At 45.4% G+C, this 20,021-nt stretch overlaps 1 protein-coding gene across 1 annotated transcript; it reads right to left on the reverse strand.

The window, feature by feature from the left end:
• Window positions 1-7,169: 7,169 nt before the first annotated feature.
• On the reverse strand, window positions 7,170-11,839 carry NFKBIA (NFKB inhibitor alpha). The gene is made up of 6 exons (XM_077323114.1): window positions 11,417-11,839; window positions 10,146-10,254; window positions 9,216-9,426; window positions 8,883-8,971; window positions 8,507-8,767; window positions 7,170-7,757 (listed from the first exon to the last, which is right to left on the reverse strand). Exons 1-6 carry the CDS (start codon window positions 11,686-11,688, stop codon window positions 7,710-7,712), a joined length of 990 nt encoding a protein of 329 aa, XP_077179229.1. The 5' UTR covers window positions 11,689-11,839; the 3' UTR covers window positions 7,170-7,709.
• Between the last annotated feature and the right edge of the window lie 8,182 nt (window positions 11,840-20,021).

Below are 20,021 nucleotides of genomic sequence, written 5' to 3' on the forward strand. Positions count from 1 at the left end.
TTGAATCAAGAAGTTGTGAGTTTTGCCACGCCAGAGGCCCAGACTGAAGTTTCATAGAAGGCTTCCTCATAGTTTAAACTCGGAACAGAGGCAGTGGGGATTTCCCAACTTCCTAAGAACGGCGCTTTCTTTTCCCAATTTCCTCTTTTCCCCTCTGTATGTCAAAGGTATTTACTGGTTCTTACAAACACACAGTTGTAAATCTTTCCTTTACCAGATTCTCTTGTGTGTTTAAAAACAAAACTTGTTTCTTTTCTCCTCCTTACCTTTCCTGAGAAAAGGAAGGATCTAACGGCATTGCAACAGAATCTGTCAGCGTGAAACACTGACGGATGAAAAACTTTGCAGAAACTTCCCCCAAAGTCCTTACTCATGGCTTCCTAGCAACACATGGCCAAGAAACATCTTACGTCCTTGCTATTCTCATTTCCATTTTCTTGCAGTGATCAAAGGTATTTTGTGCACATCAGTTGTTAAAACTCTAGGGGGATTTCTGTGGATGACATCCTGTGCTACCAAATGATTTGGGAAAGTACTGAGGGGTCATGTTTTGAAGGGTAACCGTGTTGGTCTGCAGTGGAACAGTTAGGTTCAAGTCCATCTGGGAATGCCAGCTTCTAGGTGGAGCCTGGGGATCTCCCAGAATTACAGTGTAGCTCCAGACAACAGAGATTGGTTCCTCTGGAGAAAATTGATGATTTGGAGGATGTACTCTGTAGCATTTTACGCTCCTGTCCTCCCCAGCCCCTCCCCCATCTAAAGGAATTTCCCAGCCTGGAGCTAGCAATCCTGTTGTCCGCCAGTGGCCATCAGGGATCTAGCAGCCCTGAGACTAGTAGCGCCTTCGAGACCAACAATCCTTTCAGGGTATAAGCTTCCCAGAGGGGCCAAGAGGCTGTTCCTGCTCTCCTTTTGTTCTACCTCCCTATTGATGAACCTGGGAGACTAGGAAAGGAGGCAGATTGTGAGTGGGTGGGCAGGAAGGGATGTGTCAGTGTTTGTCTCTTGAGGCATTTCCTTGCATACCCTGGGAATTGCTGATCGTCACTGTGGGATGGTAGTTGAATTTCCTCCAGGCCAGGCTGGATTCTGGAGATTTTTGGTGGGGGTGGGTGATCATGGAATTGGGGTCACTGTGGGTAGGCAGGTAATTGTGAGTTCCTGCATTGTGCAGGGGGTTGGACTTGATGACCCTGGAGGTCCCTTCCAACTCTATGTTTCTATGATTGAAATAATTAGGAAATAATGTAGGCATGTGCACTAATTCAAGGAAGAGGGAGGGAAGATGCACACTTCAGCCATTGATTCGATCCATTCATACAGATTCAAAGGCTCAATCCTACCTAAATTGGTCTACACTGAATCTTTCTCAAGTCTGTTTAGTGGTACTTACTGCAGTGTTTTTAGCATTGCGCTGTCAGATTAGCAGAGCATGTGTGCACGAATGCACACACACACACACACACACGGCAGGTGTGTGTGCAGGCACTGTGCATGTTGTCAATCAATGAAAGCCACCAATCCCTTCACAGGGGTTCTTTTGGGGACTTAAACTTTCTTCTCCCCACAAGTCCCCTGTGGGGAAATGCCACAACAGTAAAACATTTTTTTAAAGAAGAAACTTGCACTCTGTGTTGCTTTGGGATTATACCACAATAATAACATTTCCTTAAATCCCTTTTCGGAATTCTTTGTATAATGGTTGGGTAGATTTGTGATAGGCTGGCCATGGTAATTGGACCCCAACGATTGTGTGTTAACAATAATGATTTAAAACAAAGAACACTGACACCAATCTAATAGGGAGAGGGCTGCTGCATCACAATTTCAATCAGGAAATAGAGAGAGTAGAGCAGGTGTGAAGACAGGCAAAAACACTACCAAGACTGTTGCACATTTCTCCCTCCAGACAGGTTTGCTCCTGTTTGCGTCCTGACTTCCAGCATGACAAAAGGAGGGAAATCGCGATTTTGCAATCTCCCTGATTGTGGAGCAAACTAGACAAAAACTCGTGCTACTAACTAGAGAGTTCTGGGTTACTTCAGACGTCACTGGAAGCAGTGCTGGAAGCTGCACTAAAACCCGTAAACAAGGAGAGGTTGTCCAGGGGCAAATTCCTCATGTAAACTTGGTTAGAATATTTCTTGGGTACTGGGTTGATAAATTTTGAAATTATCATAGCAATATGATAAGACTAAGTTTATAGCTAACTATGAATCTAGTAGTCTTATGTTGTAGTGCAATGAGATTTGGAGTGGATAGGAAGCTGTTCATCCAGCCCTGAACTTGGGTACACAAATATTTTTATCTTCTCTTCCTATGTTGTATGAAAGTGTTTGAAGATGAAGGATGTATGCCTCTTCTTTAGGATACTAAAAGCCAGGGATTCCCACCTAGAGGTCCAAGGCCCTCCAGGGAAACTTGGCCAGGGGTCAGTGGCATTTCCCCTCCTGCCTTAACAGATTCAGCCACAAGCTAGGAAACTGGCTGCTTCCATTGCTCCCCCTCCCAGGTGTGAGTTCTCTTGTGGTTTCAGTGCCTGAGAGAGGGACATCTCTCCACATCTTAAGGTAAAGGTATCCCCTGTGGAAGCACCGGGTCATGCCTGACCCTTGGGGTGATGCCCTTCAGCGTTTTCATGGCAGACTCAATACGGGGTGGTTTGCCAGTGCCTTCCCCAGTCATTACCGTTTACCCCCCAGCAAGCTGGGTACTCATTTTACCCACCTCGGAAAGATGGAAGGCTGAGTCAACCTTGAGCTGGCTGCTGGGATCGAACTCCCAGACTCATAGGCAGGGCTTTCAGACTGCATGTCTGCTGCCTTACCACTCTGCGCCACAAGAGGCTCTCCTCCACATCTACTCCTACCTTAAACTATACTCTGTTGCTCTGCCCGCCCAGTCCTCCTCAAGCTATCTCTTAACACAGGTGATAATGTCACCTCTGATGACATGTACCTTCTAGGAGGTGTAACACGGAGGTGTGACCAGATGACATCATATTCGGGGGTCCTTGAAACATGAAAAATTATTTCAGGGGCTCTCTACTGTCAAAAGGTTGTAAAAGGGTGCTATAATCCCCGAACAGGACGATGTCCCTCTCTTCTTTCCAGTTCACCCTTTGATGCTAGACTGCCCTCAACATGCTTCCTGAAGCGTTATGAGCTTGCTGAATACTTATCAGACCGTTTCCTTTCTTTTAATTTATAAAATAATATTTTTCTGTATGTCTGGATCTGGAGAATCCTTGAGTGTGTAGAAACCCTTGCTTGTGCAATTCCCCATTTTGGTGCCCTGTCAATAGGCACAGGGTCTTCAGATTATCTGTTGGAGTTTAGCATAGGAAACAAGGCAGGTAGGAAAGGCTAAAATGATTCTGGGTTTTACTTTTTAGAGTCAGGATATATTTGAAATTATTATACTTGTGTGTTTGTGTGTGTTTATTAAGCGTGTTCAAATTGCTTCTGATTTAGGATGGACCTAATTAACTCCCAAGCATCCTATCGTTGACAGCCTTGCCCAGGTCTTCCAAACTGAGGGCCACAGCTTCCTTTATTAAGTCAATCCAACTCATGTTGGGCTTTCCTTTTCGCCCCCTGATTTCATCTTTCCCTAGCATTATTCTTTTCTTCTCATAATCTTCTCATAATCTTATCTTCTCATAATATGACCAAAGTATGATAGCCTCTAGGGAGAGTCCAGGCTTCACTTCCTCTATTTTGTGGTTTGCCTTTTTGGCTTATACTTGAATAGGAATATAAATGGTTTATATTTTTATTTCTTCTTGCTGCACCGTTTCATGCAATACATTCCCAGTTTTTCAAAGTTGGAAATACAAGACTCAAAACAAAGTATTCTATTTCAGCAACTTTATGCACAGTGAGTTTATTTGCATGAGGGCAGCAAAATTGCTTCTTTTTGGAATCCGCAGAATTGTGTGGGTGATATGCTGAATTAGGATCTGGGAAACCCAGGTCCAGATCCCCACTTGGACACTAACCAGTCACTCGTTCTCTGTCATCCTTACCCACCTCACAAAGTTGTTGTAAGAATAAAATGGAGAAGGATATGCACCACCCTGAACTCTTTGAGGTCAGGGAATGGAAGTATAAAAGTGAACTAACTAAAAACGTGAATGACAAATTCAGCGGATTAACATCCATGGTTGCCACCAGGAAGTATGGAAGCATGACTTCTGATGATGCTGGCAAACAAGAAAGGGAGGACAGGGAATAACCCCTGACTCAGAATGACAATGTCTGTGATCATTTCCATAAAGTCAAGATCCACTGCAAAGTAACATGGACAAGTCTTCTGATTCAGCATTCTACATTCAAAGCAATTGTGGCTGGAGTCCAAGAACATTTCCCTTGAAAACTATGACAAGCCCTTTTAAAGGCTAGCATTACAAACTCTTGATTCAATCATTTTGCATATCTTCAAAGACACTTCCAGGATATGGATCTGACTAGAACTGCTCCCCCCCCTAACAAATTGCACTGACACCATGAGTCTTTGCTAAAGGAGCAGCCCAAACAAGTTATCTTCTATCAGATGGCTCCTTAACTAAGAACCCCTACAGGAAGCATTACAACCATGACTACAATCAACAGGGAAATTCCACCATGTGCTTCCACCGCTTTACTAAAGTATTTTTAATCCACTGTAGAGATTGTTTGCAAGTTGTTTTTTCTCATGCACAAATAAAGTCCAGTTTTAAAGTGCATTATTTAGCATGTATGAAAGAGTGAAAACTAAATATGTTATCAGCTTACCTTTGATTTTATTGAGCAGATTGGCAATGAAGGTCAGTTTAAGGGTGTTTGGGCACCAACAATACAAAGAGAGCCAGTTTGACGTAGGGGTTAAGAGCAGCACCCTCTAATCTAGATAACCGTGTTTCATTCCCTACTCCTCCACATACAGCTAGCTGGGTGACCTTGGGCTGGCCACAGCTCTCTCAGCCTCACCTACCCCACAGGGTGTCTGTTGTGGGGAGAGGAAGAGAAGGCAATCGTAAGCCACTGACTCCTTTGAGTAGTAAAAAGTGGGGTACAACAAACCAGCTCTTCTCTCTGTAGTGAGCCAGAAGATGGATTACTAAAGCTGTGTCAGGGGAAAAGCAGCAGAGTCCATGTGGAATTCAATGCTAGTGGAAGCAGTGAGTTAAAGTGGGTTAGGAAAACTCATGGGGCAAAAATCTGTACTGGTGATAAAGGGAACCTCTATAGCCAGAGGAAGCAACCCTTTGAAAAACCAACATAACAGACCTTGGACTCTACCTCAAGATTAATGGGTTGACCACTGTGTGAAACAATGTGCTCAACTCAAGGGATGTCTTGTCTGACAGGGCACATGTCACTATATTCATGGAGTGGCCAGGCCTATGCTTCTGGCCAGTGTTCCTGTTATCTATTGTACTTATGACTTGGGAGTTGATTTGAAACACTTCTGCCAAAAGGTCCAATGAAGAAGCTCTCATTCCTACATGAAAGGTATGGACACGATCAGCCATTGTGCTGGGAGACAACTTGAATGAGGGGTAGTTATTATCCTTTCTCTTCCAAGTGCAATGGTTTCAAGATGGTGTTTGCCGTTTCCTGTGCTTTAGTCAGGCACTAAATTGGATTCGAAGAATGAACTCTGCTTGGATTACAGATCCTTCCTGTCCTCTCTGCTCTTTGGTTGCTTGTGCCACCTAAAAAGGTGGCCCTGAAGACCAAGTGATCCTTGGCAACAGTTCTGGGCAAGCTACCACATGAATAAGAAAGCTAAAATAGTGACACCCAGGCTCTCACAGGTATGTGGAACATAATCCCACCTTCCTGCAAAATAACCCCCCTGCACAGCGAAATCTGTCTGCCGCAACTGTGTTTCCTGGGGGGAAATATTTCAGTAGGGGATCAGATGTTCTGCTGAATTGTGTCCCTGTGGGGACACACTGATGGCAGCCCAGTGTGGTCACCATCATCCAGAATTGGCCTGAGAGACAATCCATTGTCATTGTATTTTCAAATACAACTACAAATCAGTGGCTTGGAAGTCTTGGCTGACAGTAACTCATTATTTACTTATTCAATTTCTTCCCCAAGGGCTCAGGGTGGTTTAGAGAAGTGGTCCCCAACCCCCGGTCCGGGGACCGGTAACTGGCCATGGCTCATCGTCCTCCTCCCCGGCTGCTGCCTCAGGGGCCGCCTTGCCACTATGCTGACGGCTCACCTTTGGTGCTCTCCAGCGGCCGCCATAGCTGGGGCTCCCCCTTGGCATTGCACTGTGCAGCTGCTGCTGGGAGTGCCCCCCAGCGGGCGGTGGAAAGTCAGGGGCACCGGTGGGAAAGCAAGTGGAGCAGGGACTCAAGCAGCGACATCCCTCGGCAAAAGACTACCCCCACCCCCGGGCCTCAGTTAAATTGTCAAGCATTGACCAGTCGCCAGTGATAAAAAGGTTGGGGACCACTGGTTTAGAGCATTAGATTTATATTGTAACAATCACAGAATAACTGATAATTAGGCCTGATTTACATTAAATGTGTATATTTAGTTTCTACTACACTTCCATATGGGATTTCTATGAATAAGTTCTAAGTTAGGAGATCTTGTTCAAGTGCTCATGACGGATATTTCAAAGTCCTAGTTTTAAGCTGATGACACCCCATTTACTAAAACTGTGGGAAAGACCTCATGTGAGGAGGTTTTGGTTGTGTGAAAGATACTTCATGTTTTATAATTCAAATCAGTCAGCTGTCCTTAGCACCCAATAATCTGATCCAGCACCACCCCGATTTTGTGAAACTAGCACTTACAAGGCATCAGGGATTACTATTGCCATTTCTTTTGAGAGCAAATGAAATATAAACTTCCCAAAGCCCCACTGGTGTTAACAAAGGACTTCAGCACATGCCTTATTTTTCCCCCACTGAGAGGGAAATGCTAATGCTTCAGTTGGTTGGATGATACCCTCAGACCCTAACACATTGCATGCGTAATTTTCAAACACACATAGGGGTTTGAAGGGGGGGGTGGAGATTCTCATACAAATGGTTATATGGTTGTCCCACCTCCGGCCCCTGCCCTGGACAATTAATTCAGGAGCTTTCCTGAAAATATGAGAATGATGGTGTTTTTCTCTAATTGGACTGCCAAGAGGAAAAAATGAACAGACGATTCAGCTGAAAGATTTCCACCAATCCAGTGCATTGTTCATTTTTTAAAAATAAATATACATATTGCAAATACCAAAAACTATTCACAATATTTACAATATATACACAATATACATATTGTAAGGCATAAAATCTGACCATATACAGTCAGTACGATATTATTCCTGTGGGTGGACAACAGGTTATCCTTTGGGCCACAATATGCCTTTGCCTGCTGTGCAGGACAAAGCACACCTGAGCTCAGTCTCTGGGATGCAATTCATCAGCCTGCCAGATGCATACGGAATGTTTTCCCCAAGGACGGTGAGAATTTGGCCAGCCCTTCTGCGGAGCACTGAGCATGTATGCGGCTGGACTCTCTGGTTCTCATTCTGCTCGTCTATTTGGACAATCAACTCTCTGGTGCAAATGAGCCCCGATTTCTCCAGGTGCCTGACAACCACAATTCATGCTCGAACTGTGATACCTGTTGTTATAACAACACGCTCTACACTGTGCAGTGTGATAGTTCAGTAATTGTTCACATTTTGTTTGCAACTCTTCTGCTCTAACAAGGCACAACTTGTCCTCCAATAATGCAGTCGTCATACAGGAGCTAGAAAAGGAGGAGAAAAAAAAAAAAAGTTAGCAAGTGGCTTGGAAAAAACACACCAAGCAGCAATAATCTTATTAACTTCAGCCACATTCAGATTATATTTTGGATATCAGTGTATTAATTACTTATATTAGAACATTTTAACATCAGTGTTTGAATTTTAAATGACCAAGAGCCCCTAGTTCATTTCAGGGTTTAGACAGTGATTAGGGAAGAAACCCTACTCCTGTTCAAGCATTCATTTTAGTCTTAGGTATTTCCAAAGACAATAAAAGCCCCTTAAAAATGAGAAGACAACACACTTTGCTAAACCTTCTTGGGGGTTTAAGCAAGGTGTGTGATCTTCTGCTTCCTCATTTATTAGGTAAAAAAACTAGCACAGAATCTGCTTCCTTTGAAATCAATTTTTCACATACATTTTTAATTTGCACATAGTTTTAAATGGTTAGAAAATTTCCTTACTAGAGTTTAGGCAAGCCAATTTTCCTTTGAAGGAAATGCTAGATTAACTTGTACTGATTGACCACATTTCCTTTGATTTGAGAGTCTTCCGTTCCTAGGTCTGTGAGTGATAGGCATTAACTCTGTTAACTGGTGTGTTTTCAAAAAATAAAAGGCACTCTCCCTATATATTCCAAAGGATGTTCTGTCTTAGGCTTGTTTCCTAGCAAATCAATGGCACTTACAGGCCCACAAATGAAAGTAGAAGTTGGCCTCTCATCATTCAGAGAGAAGAGCCAATTACTTACTTCATCCTCAATGAACTCCGATTCTGATTCACAGCTATCTTCGTCTTCACTTTCAGGCAGCATCTGTAGGTCTACTGTGGTAAATTGTCTCAGCAGTTCTTGTATGACAGAGTTGTTTCTCCCCCAAGTTAGCTGGTACGGAGAATAGCCCTGATAGGTGACTTTGTTTGCATCTGCACCATGTTTTAACAGGAGTGACACCAGTGCTTCGTTCTGCAGATCCACAGCCAAATGCAAGGCAGTTCTACCATTGCATGGTTCCTATTTATCGAGGGGGCAAAAAAAGGGACATTGGTTAGTGCTGGCAGATGGTACAGTGGTTCCTTTTCTGTATCCCACAAGCACAATTTGCTTATTAGCAACTACCAATGCCTACCTTAGCATCGACATCCACTCCTAAGGACAGGAGACATTCAACAATGGCCAGGTACCCTTGAATAGATGCCAAATGAAGACACGTGTGCCCTGTGAAGCAAATACAACACCAAGAAAATTAATACTCTGCAGAAACATTTCATCATTTAATGCAAAGGAAAACTACTCCTGGCTGAACCTGTGCTATGGTCATCCTTCCACATAAGCAAGCAGCCAACCAGCTCACTGACAAACAAGGCCACAGGGCAAGGCCACCAGCTGGAGCACCCCATGAGCTGGCAGAAGTCTGCCCTAACCGTAACATGCAATTTCTCAAGGCAGAGGCTGTGCTTACCATTGTAGTTGCGCAAGTGGAGGAGGGAGCAGAGGTGGTGATGAGGAGAGTGCTGTGTGAGAACACCAACCCCTCTCAGAGATCCCTGTTCACAGGCAATATGCAGAGGTGTGTTTCCTCGGAAGTCCCTGATCTCTGGGTTACATCCGGCTTTCAAAAGAGCCTCAGCAATTTCCGGCTGATCTGTGATCAGGGCCAAGTGAATTGGTGTCTACAAATTGAAAGAGAGAAAGAATTGTCATTTGTGAGGCAAGCAAGGAAATCCCCTTTAGACATAGATCTGAACCCAAGAGCCCTCTTTCAGTCACTTCCTGACTTCCTTCCTCCTCGCTGCTTCTACAGGTGTTCATTTGTATACGTATGCAGGGCTAGCTGCTTTATTGCATGCCCTAAACATTCCTAACAACCAGAATTTATCAAGCCACAGAGCTGGCTCCAATATATTAGGCTGCTGTGCTTGTCCAAAACTGAGGATTTTCACATGCTGCATCCCTGCTCCTCAGGAGGCCACCGCCAAGAGAATCCAGCATCCATATTATCTTTGTTGGTTTGGAGGGGGGTTGCTGGCCAATGCTCAAACTTGGGCAGCTATGCAGAATCTCACTTCTGAATACCACAGTGCCTGGTTTCAGGCTACTAAAGGCCAAGAAGCAGACCCCCAACAGATTCTGTTAGAAGTCCAGCCATACAAAGGCGAGTGAAGGGGCACAGCCATAACAGCAGACAATCACATGGCAGAAATGGGCTAATGTTAAGAAACAATGCTGTGGAGTGCTTGCAGTTCTTGCATTAAATACAGTCCTGAATTTATAAACCATCCTTAAATGTTGGTTTGAGGAAGTTCTCAAGTCTGTGTTTGACATTCAGTCTACACCTCACCTCAGGCAAGCTCAAGTGACCCAAACATTTTTTTAAATCTCATTTAAGTACCTGGCCTAGCTTATTCTGGAAATTCAGGAAGACTTTGTCACATCCTGCCTGGCGAATGATTTCCAAACTCAAGGGCTTTTCTTCATGAATAATAGCCAGATGGAGAAATCTGCAAAAGAAAAGAAATGGGAAAACCCAACGATGATTATGATGACCAGCAGGGGAAAAAACACCCCTCGCCCAGCACCCTTTGTTCCCGAGGAGTCAGGGCGGAGGAACTGGTGCATCAGCCAGAAGCGATTTCGAAAGCCTGGAGTTTTCGAGGCCGCGTGCTGCCGCCGCCTGGTATTTTCCGCCGTGTTGTTCTAGGCTGAGTGTTCCTGGCACGGCGCCCGGGACTTTCCAGCGCGCTTCCCCCTCCGCCCTGCTCGGCGCCGCACACCCCCAGGCCCCGCCCCCCGCCAGCACACCCGGCCCCTCGCCCTGGCAGCCCGCCCAAGGGGGAGGAGGGAAAAACCCAGCGCTGCAAAAATCCCCGGGCTTTATGTAACCCGCCATCAAAGCCCTCCCCCCCCCCGTCCACCTTCCCTCCCCCAGCAACCCCGCAAAGCGCTGACGGTTGTATTTTTATTTAATATCTTAATTTTTCTCCCCTCTTGTTATCTACCACCCGCCCCTCTCAATTCGTTGGGGGAAGGTTTGCAAATAATGGACCACGGCGATCCTAGGCAGGGCTCCTTCAGTCTGAGCCCAATGTCTGGGAGGCCATTAATTCTCGGGGTTGCCTGTCAGTCGGCAGCGCGTCGCCTTCCCCATCGGTGGATCCAGGTGTGCAGCCGTGTTGGCCTTAAAGGTGCCACCAGACTCGAACTTGGTTCAGATTTTATCTGGGATGGTCCCGAAACCCAACTATGGTTCCAATTAGGCCTGAAGAAGCTCCTGTGAAGCCTGCAACCTTTTAAAATAGCCAATAACCGTTTTTAAAAATCGAGTTTGGCTGCTAAACGGCTACTCAAGACTCTGACGGCGCAACGGCCAAGGCCAGACTGAATTTCCTGCAGACGTTGCTACGCGCAAAAAAGTTCCCAGGGGGATTTGTTTGCATTTCTTTTTCCTGCACACAACCTCAGGACTGCTAACTTTAAAAAAAAAAATCCATTTTAAGAGCTAAAATGCAACCACCACCGCCCCCGTTTTAAAATGGGATGGCGTCTTTTCCAAATGCAAGCGACCTCCTTTCCCCATCCATCGCCCAACTCGGCGCCCGAGAGAAACGAGGTGCCGCCAGCCTCGGCGAGGCCAGTGGCAGCAGCCGGGTGCGGACGACTTACGTGTCTCCGTCTTCGGTCACTTGCTGCTTCCAGGCCTGGGCCGGCGGGCAGGGAGCGCTCTGCAGGGCCGTGCAGGCTTCCTTGGGCTGGACGCGAATGTCTTCCAGGTCCCGGACGAGCTGGTCGTACTCATCGTCCTTCATGGAGTCCAAGCCGCTGTCGTGGCGATCGTCCTGGACCAGACTGAGCTGCCGGTCCTTCTTGAGCAGATCCCGAGGGTGACCCTCCATGGTGTAATCCATCGGATAATCCACGGCGCGGGCGGTAAACATGGCACCGTCGGTTTGCGCGAGACTAGAGCGAGCGAGCCCAGGCGAGCGACAAGGTCCCGGCGCTGCTCTCCGGCGGCTGCTGCTGCTGTGCGCGACGTGTGGTGAGAGGCGCTGCCGGGCGGCGCTGCCCTATACCGCCTCGGCCGCGGGGGATTTCTGCGCGGGGCGGAGCTTGGGGCGCCTGGGAATTTCCCAGCGCAGTCAAACAGAGAGGGCGCGAGCGAGTCTGGTCCTGCCCTGGAGGGAGCCCGGCCTGGCGCTGAGGAATTCCCAGTCACTCGCTGGAAACTTCGGGCTTTTTCCACAGAAGGGAAAGTACTTTGGACTGCGCGCAGGCACTGAAGCGGCTCCCCTTCCAACGCCTGAGCTGCTCGCCTGCGCACGGCCAAGCCCTTTCAAGGCCACCGCGGCCCTTCTTGGGAATTCCCTTCCTGCCTTGGAGTGCTTTCGGTGCCCAAAATGTCCCGGGGGGGGGGGGATCGGGCTGCACATTCAGACGGGTGGGGTGGCGGGTATGGCCTTGCATTTGGTAAAACGTCAAAGGGGATTCCTCCCCCATGCACAGCCATGGAGGACTGGTTCTCATCTGTAGGTATTACATTTCTGAGGTAGCAGAATGGGTGGTGACTCTTAAGACACGGGTGGGTACAGAGCTTGAGTCCAATGGCACTTAAGACCAACAGAATTGTATTCAAGGTATAAGTTTCCCTGTGCACTTGCACTTCATCAGATACCAAAAATACAAAGTGAGCATGCACACAAAAGCTTAAAAACTTTCTTGGTCTTAAAGGTGTCACTGAACTCAAATGGAATGGAACTATAGATGCACTCAGCTTTTTTGTGGGAAATCCTGAACTAAATTTTCAGACCTGTTGTACCTAGGTCCACAGAAGGAGGTGGAAGAGTGTCACGCAGGGGTGACCTAAATGTGACTGTCCAGATGTCCATGGACTACAATTCCCATGAGCCCCTGCCAGCACATGCCATCTGGAAAGCCACAGTTTGGCCACCCATGGACGGTGGAGTAAAAACGTAAGGTCCTTACTGCAAGTGAAAGTAAGTGATTTGAGTGTTTCACTATGTAAGGTGAGGAAAGGGTAAACTCCACCCTGCAAGTAGAAACTAGCATAGCAAGCTGGAGTTTTTCTCTCTGATCTGCCTTTTTCTTGCAGGGAGATTTTTTAAAAATGGGGAAGTATTAAAAATAGCACCTTGACAAAAATCTGAATTTGTTACTGTCCGCTGACCAATGTCAGGAGTCCACCATTTATTTTTTTGCTTGATGTATAAACTAGGCCTTATGCGTGTGTACTAAGGACAGAGTAAATATGCCATATTGAAATCTCTGGGTGTAGCTCTGCTTAGAATTGCACCTATTAGGGTAGATTCTGGTGGGTAGCTGTGTTGAAGAGGTGTGCAAGCACACGAAAACTCATAAACAAATAAAATGTTGTTGCTCTTAAAGGTGCCACTACACTCCCACTTTGTTCACTTGCTGAGGCTATTTTCTTTTTTTAATTGTGTTGGTTGCCATGTCAGCTAAAAAACAAACAAATGTCACAGGTGAATAATTTCTTGTTAAATTTAATACAGATGTTAATCCTATGGGAATGCTGCTAGAAAACGATAGCCACCATAAGGATGGGCTTTGAAGGGGCCGGGGCAGCCCTCACCCCCGAATCCTCCCCTGCCCACCCCCCTCCCCCACAAGTCCCCAGTTTCAGCGCGGGCCTTGGAGGCTGCTCCCAGGGCAATGCCGAAGCCCCCCCCCTCCCATCCCCCTCCCATCCCCCTCCCATCCCCCTCCCCTGTGAGTCCCTGGCTTCAGTGTGTCCCTTGGAGCAGGCCCGCCGCAGTTGGCCACTCCACTTGTCAGTCTGGGGCCAAGGGGCCAATCATTGCCCCCCCCCCATCCCGGACAGAGCTCACCCCCACACCCCTTAGCTTTTTATTTATACCGTGGAACACGGTTTACAGATAATGCTACCCAATTACTTTTTTTTAATTAGCACTCTGGTGGCTAGGACAAAATGACTGATGAAGGGGACTGGAGGAAGGGAGTCTACTGTGAGTGAGCACTACTGTGAGTGGGCTGGGAAGACCCAAACTTCCACTTCCCTACAGGGTGGTGCATGGAAGCACCACAGTGCTGTGGGGAAATGGGGAAAAAAACGGGCTCCCAATAGCCTCTGGACCAGAGGCCCCCCCCCCCCCCAATGTGACCCTGGTCGCCCAAAGCTTTCATTAAAGTCTAAAGAATGGGGAATCCCTCCTGTTGGAAAGACTTCCTCAAAGGATAGTTGACTTGCTAAACATCTGCAGTGACACCTAGTGGGCTTTTTACAATATAGTTTAATAAATGAAGGGGCATTTTAAATGTATATTTGAAATTATATTGAAATTGTGTGTGCTGCGTAAGACTTGGGTCTAGAGGAATATATGTCTGTATCTGATAAAGTGAAATGAAACAAATTCATAACCGATGTACTTGTCATAATGTAAAATGAAAGAATAAAATGCTCCCTCTGCAAACCAGTCATGAGTAAGAAGATTATTTTGAAGATTTGCTTCAATCAGTTTTTTAGATCATTTTTAGTAGCCTATTCCAAACACAGTTTTTGCATTTTGCATAGTTTTGGCTATTTAAACACATATTTATATGTGTTTCCTCTTTCTGCCTAGGGAAGTGCCATGTCACTTTCAGCCTCTATGTACATAAACTGATAAACCCGCAGAGCTGCCACTGCCGATCCCCAACCTATATTTTACTTTTAAAAAATTATACTCAGGCGAAAGTGCTATTGTGAAATTTATTTATTAAAGTATTTATTAAGTTAGAAGTATTTATTAAAATACTTCTACTCCATCATTCCTCTTGGCTCAATTAAAATAGACCAAATAAAGGTTCTAAATATACCGCCATGTCTCATCCACTGGAGATTTTACTTTATTTATTTATTACATTTATATACCCCTTCTGCTAAGGCTCAGGGCTGTAAACATGACACGTAAACAAGAACAATACATCAAACTCTGTGATTACAAGGAACGAAAGGCAACACTAATAATAATAATAATAAGCAAAAAAGATAACATTGTAACAGAATAAACAATCTAACATCCATGGTTGGTCAGTTCAGTTGTATGGGTTAGAGGAAGGGAGGTTTCGGGGTCCCATAGATGTTGTTAGCTGCAGTCTACCTCAACCAAATGCCTGGTAGAGGAGCTCTCTTTTTCAGGCCCTGCAGAACTATTTTAGTTCTGTTAGGGCCCTGATCTCTGGGAGTTTTTTCCACCAGGTGGGGGTTGAGGACAAGTGGACTTCCTTGGGGTCAGGGATTGCTAGCTGGTTGGAGATGGTGGAGTGCAGAGCTCTTTGAGGGGCGTGAGCAAAAAGGTGGTTCCCTCAGGTACACTGGGGGAACCCAGACTGTGTATAGCCTTGAAAGTAATTATCAGAACCTTAAGCCTTTTCTGTAATTCGACTGGTAACCAGTGCACCTGTTGGAGAACAGGCTGGATTTGGGACTTCCATGGTGTTGCTGTGAGACCCTAGCTGGTACGTTCTGCACCAGCTGTAGTTTCCAGATCAAAATTAAGGGTAGGCCTGCATAGAACGAGTTGCAGAAGTCTAGCCTAGAGGTGACCATTGCGGGGATCACTGTGTCTAGATGTTCCGAGGCCAAGTAAGGTGCTAGTAATTTGGCTTGGTGCCGGTGGTAGAAAGCCAGCCACGCTGCTCTTGTGACCTGGGCCTCCATTGAGAGGGAAGCATCCAGGATCACACCCAGATTGGTGATGAAGTCAGCGGCTTATGACTGCACACCGTCCAGGTTGGGCAAACCTGCTTCCTTTCCTGCGCAGCCATAGGACCTCCATCTTAAAAGGATTGTGCTTCAGATGACTCTGCTTGTACCACCTCGTCACTGCTTCCAGGCAGCTGGTTAATGTTTCTGGGGGAGAATCAGGGCTGCCATCCATCATGAGATGGTGAGTTAGAAGCACATGATGCCTGTGTCGAATGCTGCTGAAAGGTCTAATTATACAAGCAGCACTGACCCACCTTGGTCCAACTGTTGAGGGAGGCAGTCTGTCAGGGCGACTAGAATTGTTTCTACCCCATGGCCAGGTTGGAAGATGTTTCAGTCCTAGATCCATCCCAGGCAGGTTTCCAACGGCAGCTCTTTCAACCATTTTTCCCAGGATCGCTAGGTGCGAAATGGGCTGAACAGTTACTCCAGTCTAAACCAATGTCCAGTAGCACCTTTAAGATCAACAAAGATTTATTCAGGGCGTGAGCTTTTTATTGTGCTACTTCAGACCAACATGGCTACACATTTGAATCCAGTCTAAACCCGTCAAAGTCAATAGGTTTATATTGGAGTAAGTCTGGAAATGATTATGGTATGGGGACAATATAGGTAAACAGGGATACAGGGTTTCTGCCCACCACCTCTGTTTACAGATCAATAAAACATTCATGTACTTTCTCTCTCAAATCCCAGCGATAATCACCTGAAGATTTCCAGTTTAACAACTACTACATTTGCCCAAGCATATTATCAATTACATTCATTGCACAATGTTTAGAAATGAAAAAAAAATCATGGAAAATTAAAGGATGAGAAAATTTTCACTTTCAGAAAAATTTCAATTCCCCATTTCTAGCTATAACAATGAATTAGCTCCATACAGTACAGTATTCCTCACTTAGATCCATTCTCAGAAAACTGGATTGTGACTCCAGTCGTCCAAATTTAGCCAAAGGACTCAGCTGCACAGTTAATCGAGCTCTGAACCCCCAGCCAATTATTTAGAAAAGCCAGTGGGTATTGATGCAGAACCTGGGGAAAGAGGATAGAATCAAATGGGTTTCTGGGTTGGTCTGAAGTAGCACAATAAAACAAGAGCCCAGTAGCACCTTTAAGACCAACAAAGATTTATTCAAGACATGAGCTTTCGAGTGCAAGCACTCTTTCTCAGACTACGCCCTGAATAAATCTTTGTTGGTCTTAAAGGTGCTACTGGGCTCTGATTTTACTGGAAAAAGAGGGAAATGCAGCCCAAAGGAAAAACATGTGGCTCAACATGTTTGATCTCCTTTGGCTGGAGCGCTGCCTGTCAACATCAAAAACCAGGGCCTTTTCGCACAGGGATCTTTGTTGCAAATTGTTTGCGGAATGAAAAATCGCCATTTAAAATAGTGGAATTCGTCGTTATGCATACCTGCCTTTGTAGTGGAATCAGTTGCGTTTTTTAGCGTTTCCCACAGGCTTCCGGTCTCGGCAGAAATCGCTAGAAAGGAAGCGCTATTGCCAAGCTCGTCCCGCCCCTGGCCGTCAAGCAGCCAATGGGCAGCCGTTAGCATGCTCCCAAACAGCCCCTTTCCCTTTAAGAAAGGTTTAAAAAAAAAAACGACCCATAGCAACGAATCTAGGTAGATTCGTTGCTACGGAGAGACCCATCCAGCTGCCTAATGTGAGCTGTCGTTTGATTGTATGATCGTTTGCACGCTGCCTCGAGTGATAAAAAAAAAATCCCCCCCCCTCTCACGGGCCCGATTTTCGGCTGAATTTATTTGTAAAAAATAAAGGGACTTTATTTCAGCAAACGGGCTTTTCAGTGGTTTGTGCTTAGTGACTAAAGTTGAAGGACTGAAGCCAGGGAAGCCTCTAAACAGAAAGAGGCTCGCCGGTGCGTTTATCCCCGCTCGCTCGGAGAAAAAAAAATGGCGATCGCTTCGCCGGAAGTTTGGAGGAGAGAGCCAGGGGGAGGGACTTTGAAGAACCAGCAACAATGGTAACGCACAGGTCTTTAGCGCTACTGTTGCAGATTGGTTGCAGGAGTGTATCGCTATCCGGAGGGTGAATCCACTTTTCTGGATTCCCCTGAAAGCGCCACAACGAAGCGCTTTTTGCTGATTGGTTTCAGGATTGTTGCAGATTGTCTACGACGTCGTGGGTTATGGCAAATTAGTAGCGTTTCCAAATAGCAACCATTGTGCTACTTTGAAGCCGTGCGAAATGGCCCCCAGTGAGGAAATCTACTGGTCAAATCTACTAGTCACCCTGTGAGGTAGGTAAGGCTGAGAGAGTTCTGAGAGAATTGTGACTGGTAAATGCATTGGAGTGGCATCACTAAATGGGCATGGCTAAGGTGTGGTTTTCCAGTTTGCACCAACTATGCAGATATGTGTGGTTTACATCACAGCAAACTATTATTTGTTACACAATGCTTCCAGGACAAAACAACTATGTCCCCCCTTACCCGATCAAAAACTACATGTTCAAAAGCAAGCAGAGTACTAGCACAGATGTCTTTACAAATAATCATTGGCACTAAACTTCAGCAACTAATTCAAGCATGAAGGAATGGAAAATAACTTCTTAAACAACAGGAATACAGTTAACCAAGGGCAGCAGCAAATAAGTGGAAATTCATATGTTTACATTTTTCTCCAGGCTGGACATTCCAGGCTAAACTTGGAGATGAGTTTTCAAATAAGACTCTTAACTTGCAACAGCTCAATGAGGCGTCTCATTCTTGAGCAAATTAACAAGATGACCAAACACTCTGGGGCTGTGTTGACACCTTTCCAGACAGCCACACTCAGCATGTCAGTTGAACAGTATTCTCACTATCCAGGGACTCTCCACAATAGGGTTATCCCCTTAGATCTTCAAAGCAAGGCAGTTTAAATAAACACAACCATCCCCCTGCAAACCAGAGTATATAGAAACAGTTTGTCAGGTATAACATCAATCACCACCGAAATGTACAAGCCAATAAATATACATCAAAGCATGAGATCCCACACCAGCCCACACACAGTGCAATGTGGGTGCTTTCCAGACACCCTCTCTCTTCTGGAAATTGCCTGCCCAGATTCATTCCCACAGAACCAGAGTTGCATATTAGGGAGCAAAATGAGGGCTTTTCCCAAGCGTGGGCAGAGAGAGCAGAGGGACAACAATGCAGAGGCCCAACTGGGGAGCTATCAGGCAAGCTTCAAGGCAGAGAGGAAAAATCACCCTCATGTTGCAGAACCTGCTGGAAGGCCTGCCCCGCCAGGCTGATGGCATGACCCCCAAGGTCACCTAGCTGGCTGCATGTGTAGGAGTGGATAATGAATGGGTTCAGTATAGAAAAAGGAAATAAAAACCGAAAAGCAATATTGCGTCAGCTGAAATAGGTACCTTCTAAGAAATTACCATGTGTGAGTTTCACGGGTGGAAACTGTAAGACCCCATTAAGTAGAGGTATATTAATGTTTACTGAGGCTGAGGATGATTTATTACACTGGGAAATATTTTATAAGAAAGCCACTTCGCTTCAGTCATGCTCTTGGCTTATTCCATTGCAAAGAGAAAATCAGACACAGTCTAGGCTTGTTATATTTCACAGGAAAGATTCTGCTGCTCCTATTTTGTATGGAGTAAATTTTGCAAATTATAAAATTACTGGACATAGTTGAGGTTGTGTTTGCAAGTCCCATGGATTTCAGTTTTTGAATTGAATCAGGGACAGCTTAACTTTGGCCTGAAAGTGTCCTGTGATTCAGCCAGCCTTGATGGTAGGTTGTTTTATAGGCAATCCAGGAAGGGGAAAAACCAGCAAATCTGCACTGGCAGCAAAGTTCTAATTCATGAATATAGTCTTTTTAGCTTTTCACATCATTATATTCACAATATCTAAAAGGATTTGGAATTCTGCACTAAACAATCTGAAATTTTGCATCTAAAAGTCTGTGACCCAAAAGTCAAGAAGCTGTATGGAATAAATTTAATTAATATGACAATTTAGCCAATGTATACATTCTGCTTGGCTCAGGGTGAACCATTTCTCCTTTTTGGATTGTCAGCTCCAGGTTGGGAATTATCTGGAGATTTGAGAGGTAGGGTATGAAGATTGTAGGGTTTAGGGGAGGGGAGGTACTTCAGTGGGATATAATTTCATAGAATCTACCTTCCAAAGTAGCCATATTATCCAAGTAAACAGATCTATATTGCCTAGAGACCAGCTGGAATCCTAGGAGATCTCCAGACTCTACCTGGAGGTTGGCAATCCTATTTCCTTTCCTTTATTGCCATACTTTTGAAGGAGAGTTTTAAAACATGAGCAATTGTAGTAGACCAAATAAACAGTAACAAAAGGGATATGGCTTTGTGATAACAACAACAATAACAATTATTTTTGTAACCCGCCCTTCTCAGATAGACTCAGGGCAGATAACATCAGATAAAATAACATGCAATGCCTAAGGGACAAGAAGTGAAAAGTTCCCGCCCTTAAAATTTTTTTGTCCAAGTCTGAAATCTTTAAAAAAATTAAAA

Source organism: Paroedura picta, chromosome 2 (genome assembly GCF_049243985.1).
Source record: "Paroedura picta isolate Pp20150507F chromosome 2, Ppicta_v3.0, whole genome shotgun sequence".
Lineage (NCBI taxonomy): Eukaryota > Metazoa > Chordata > Lepidosauria > Squamata > Gekkonidae > Paroedura > Paroedura picta.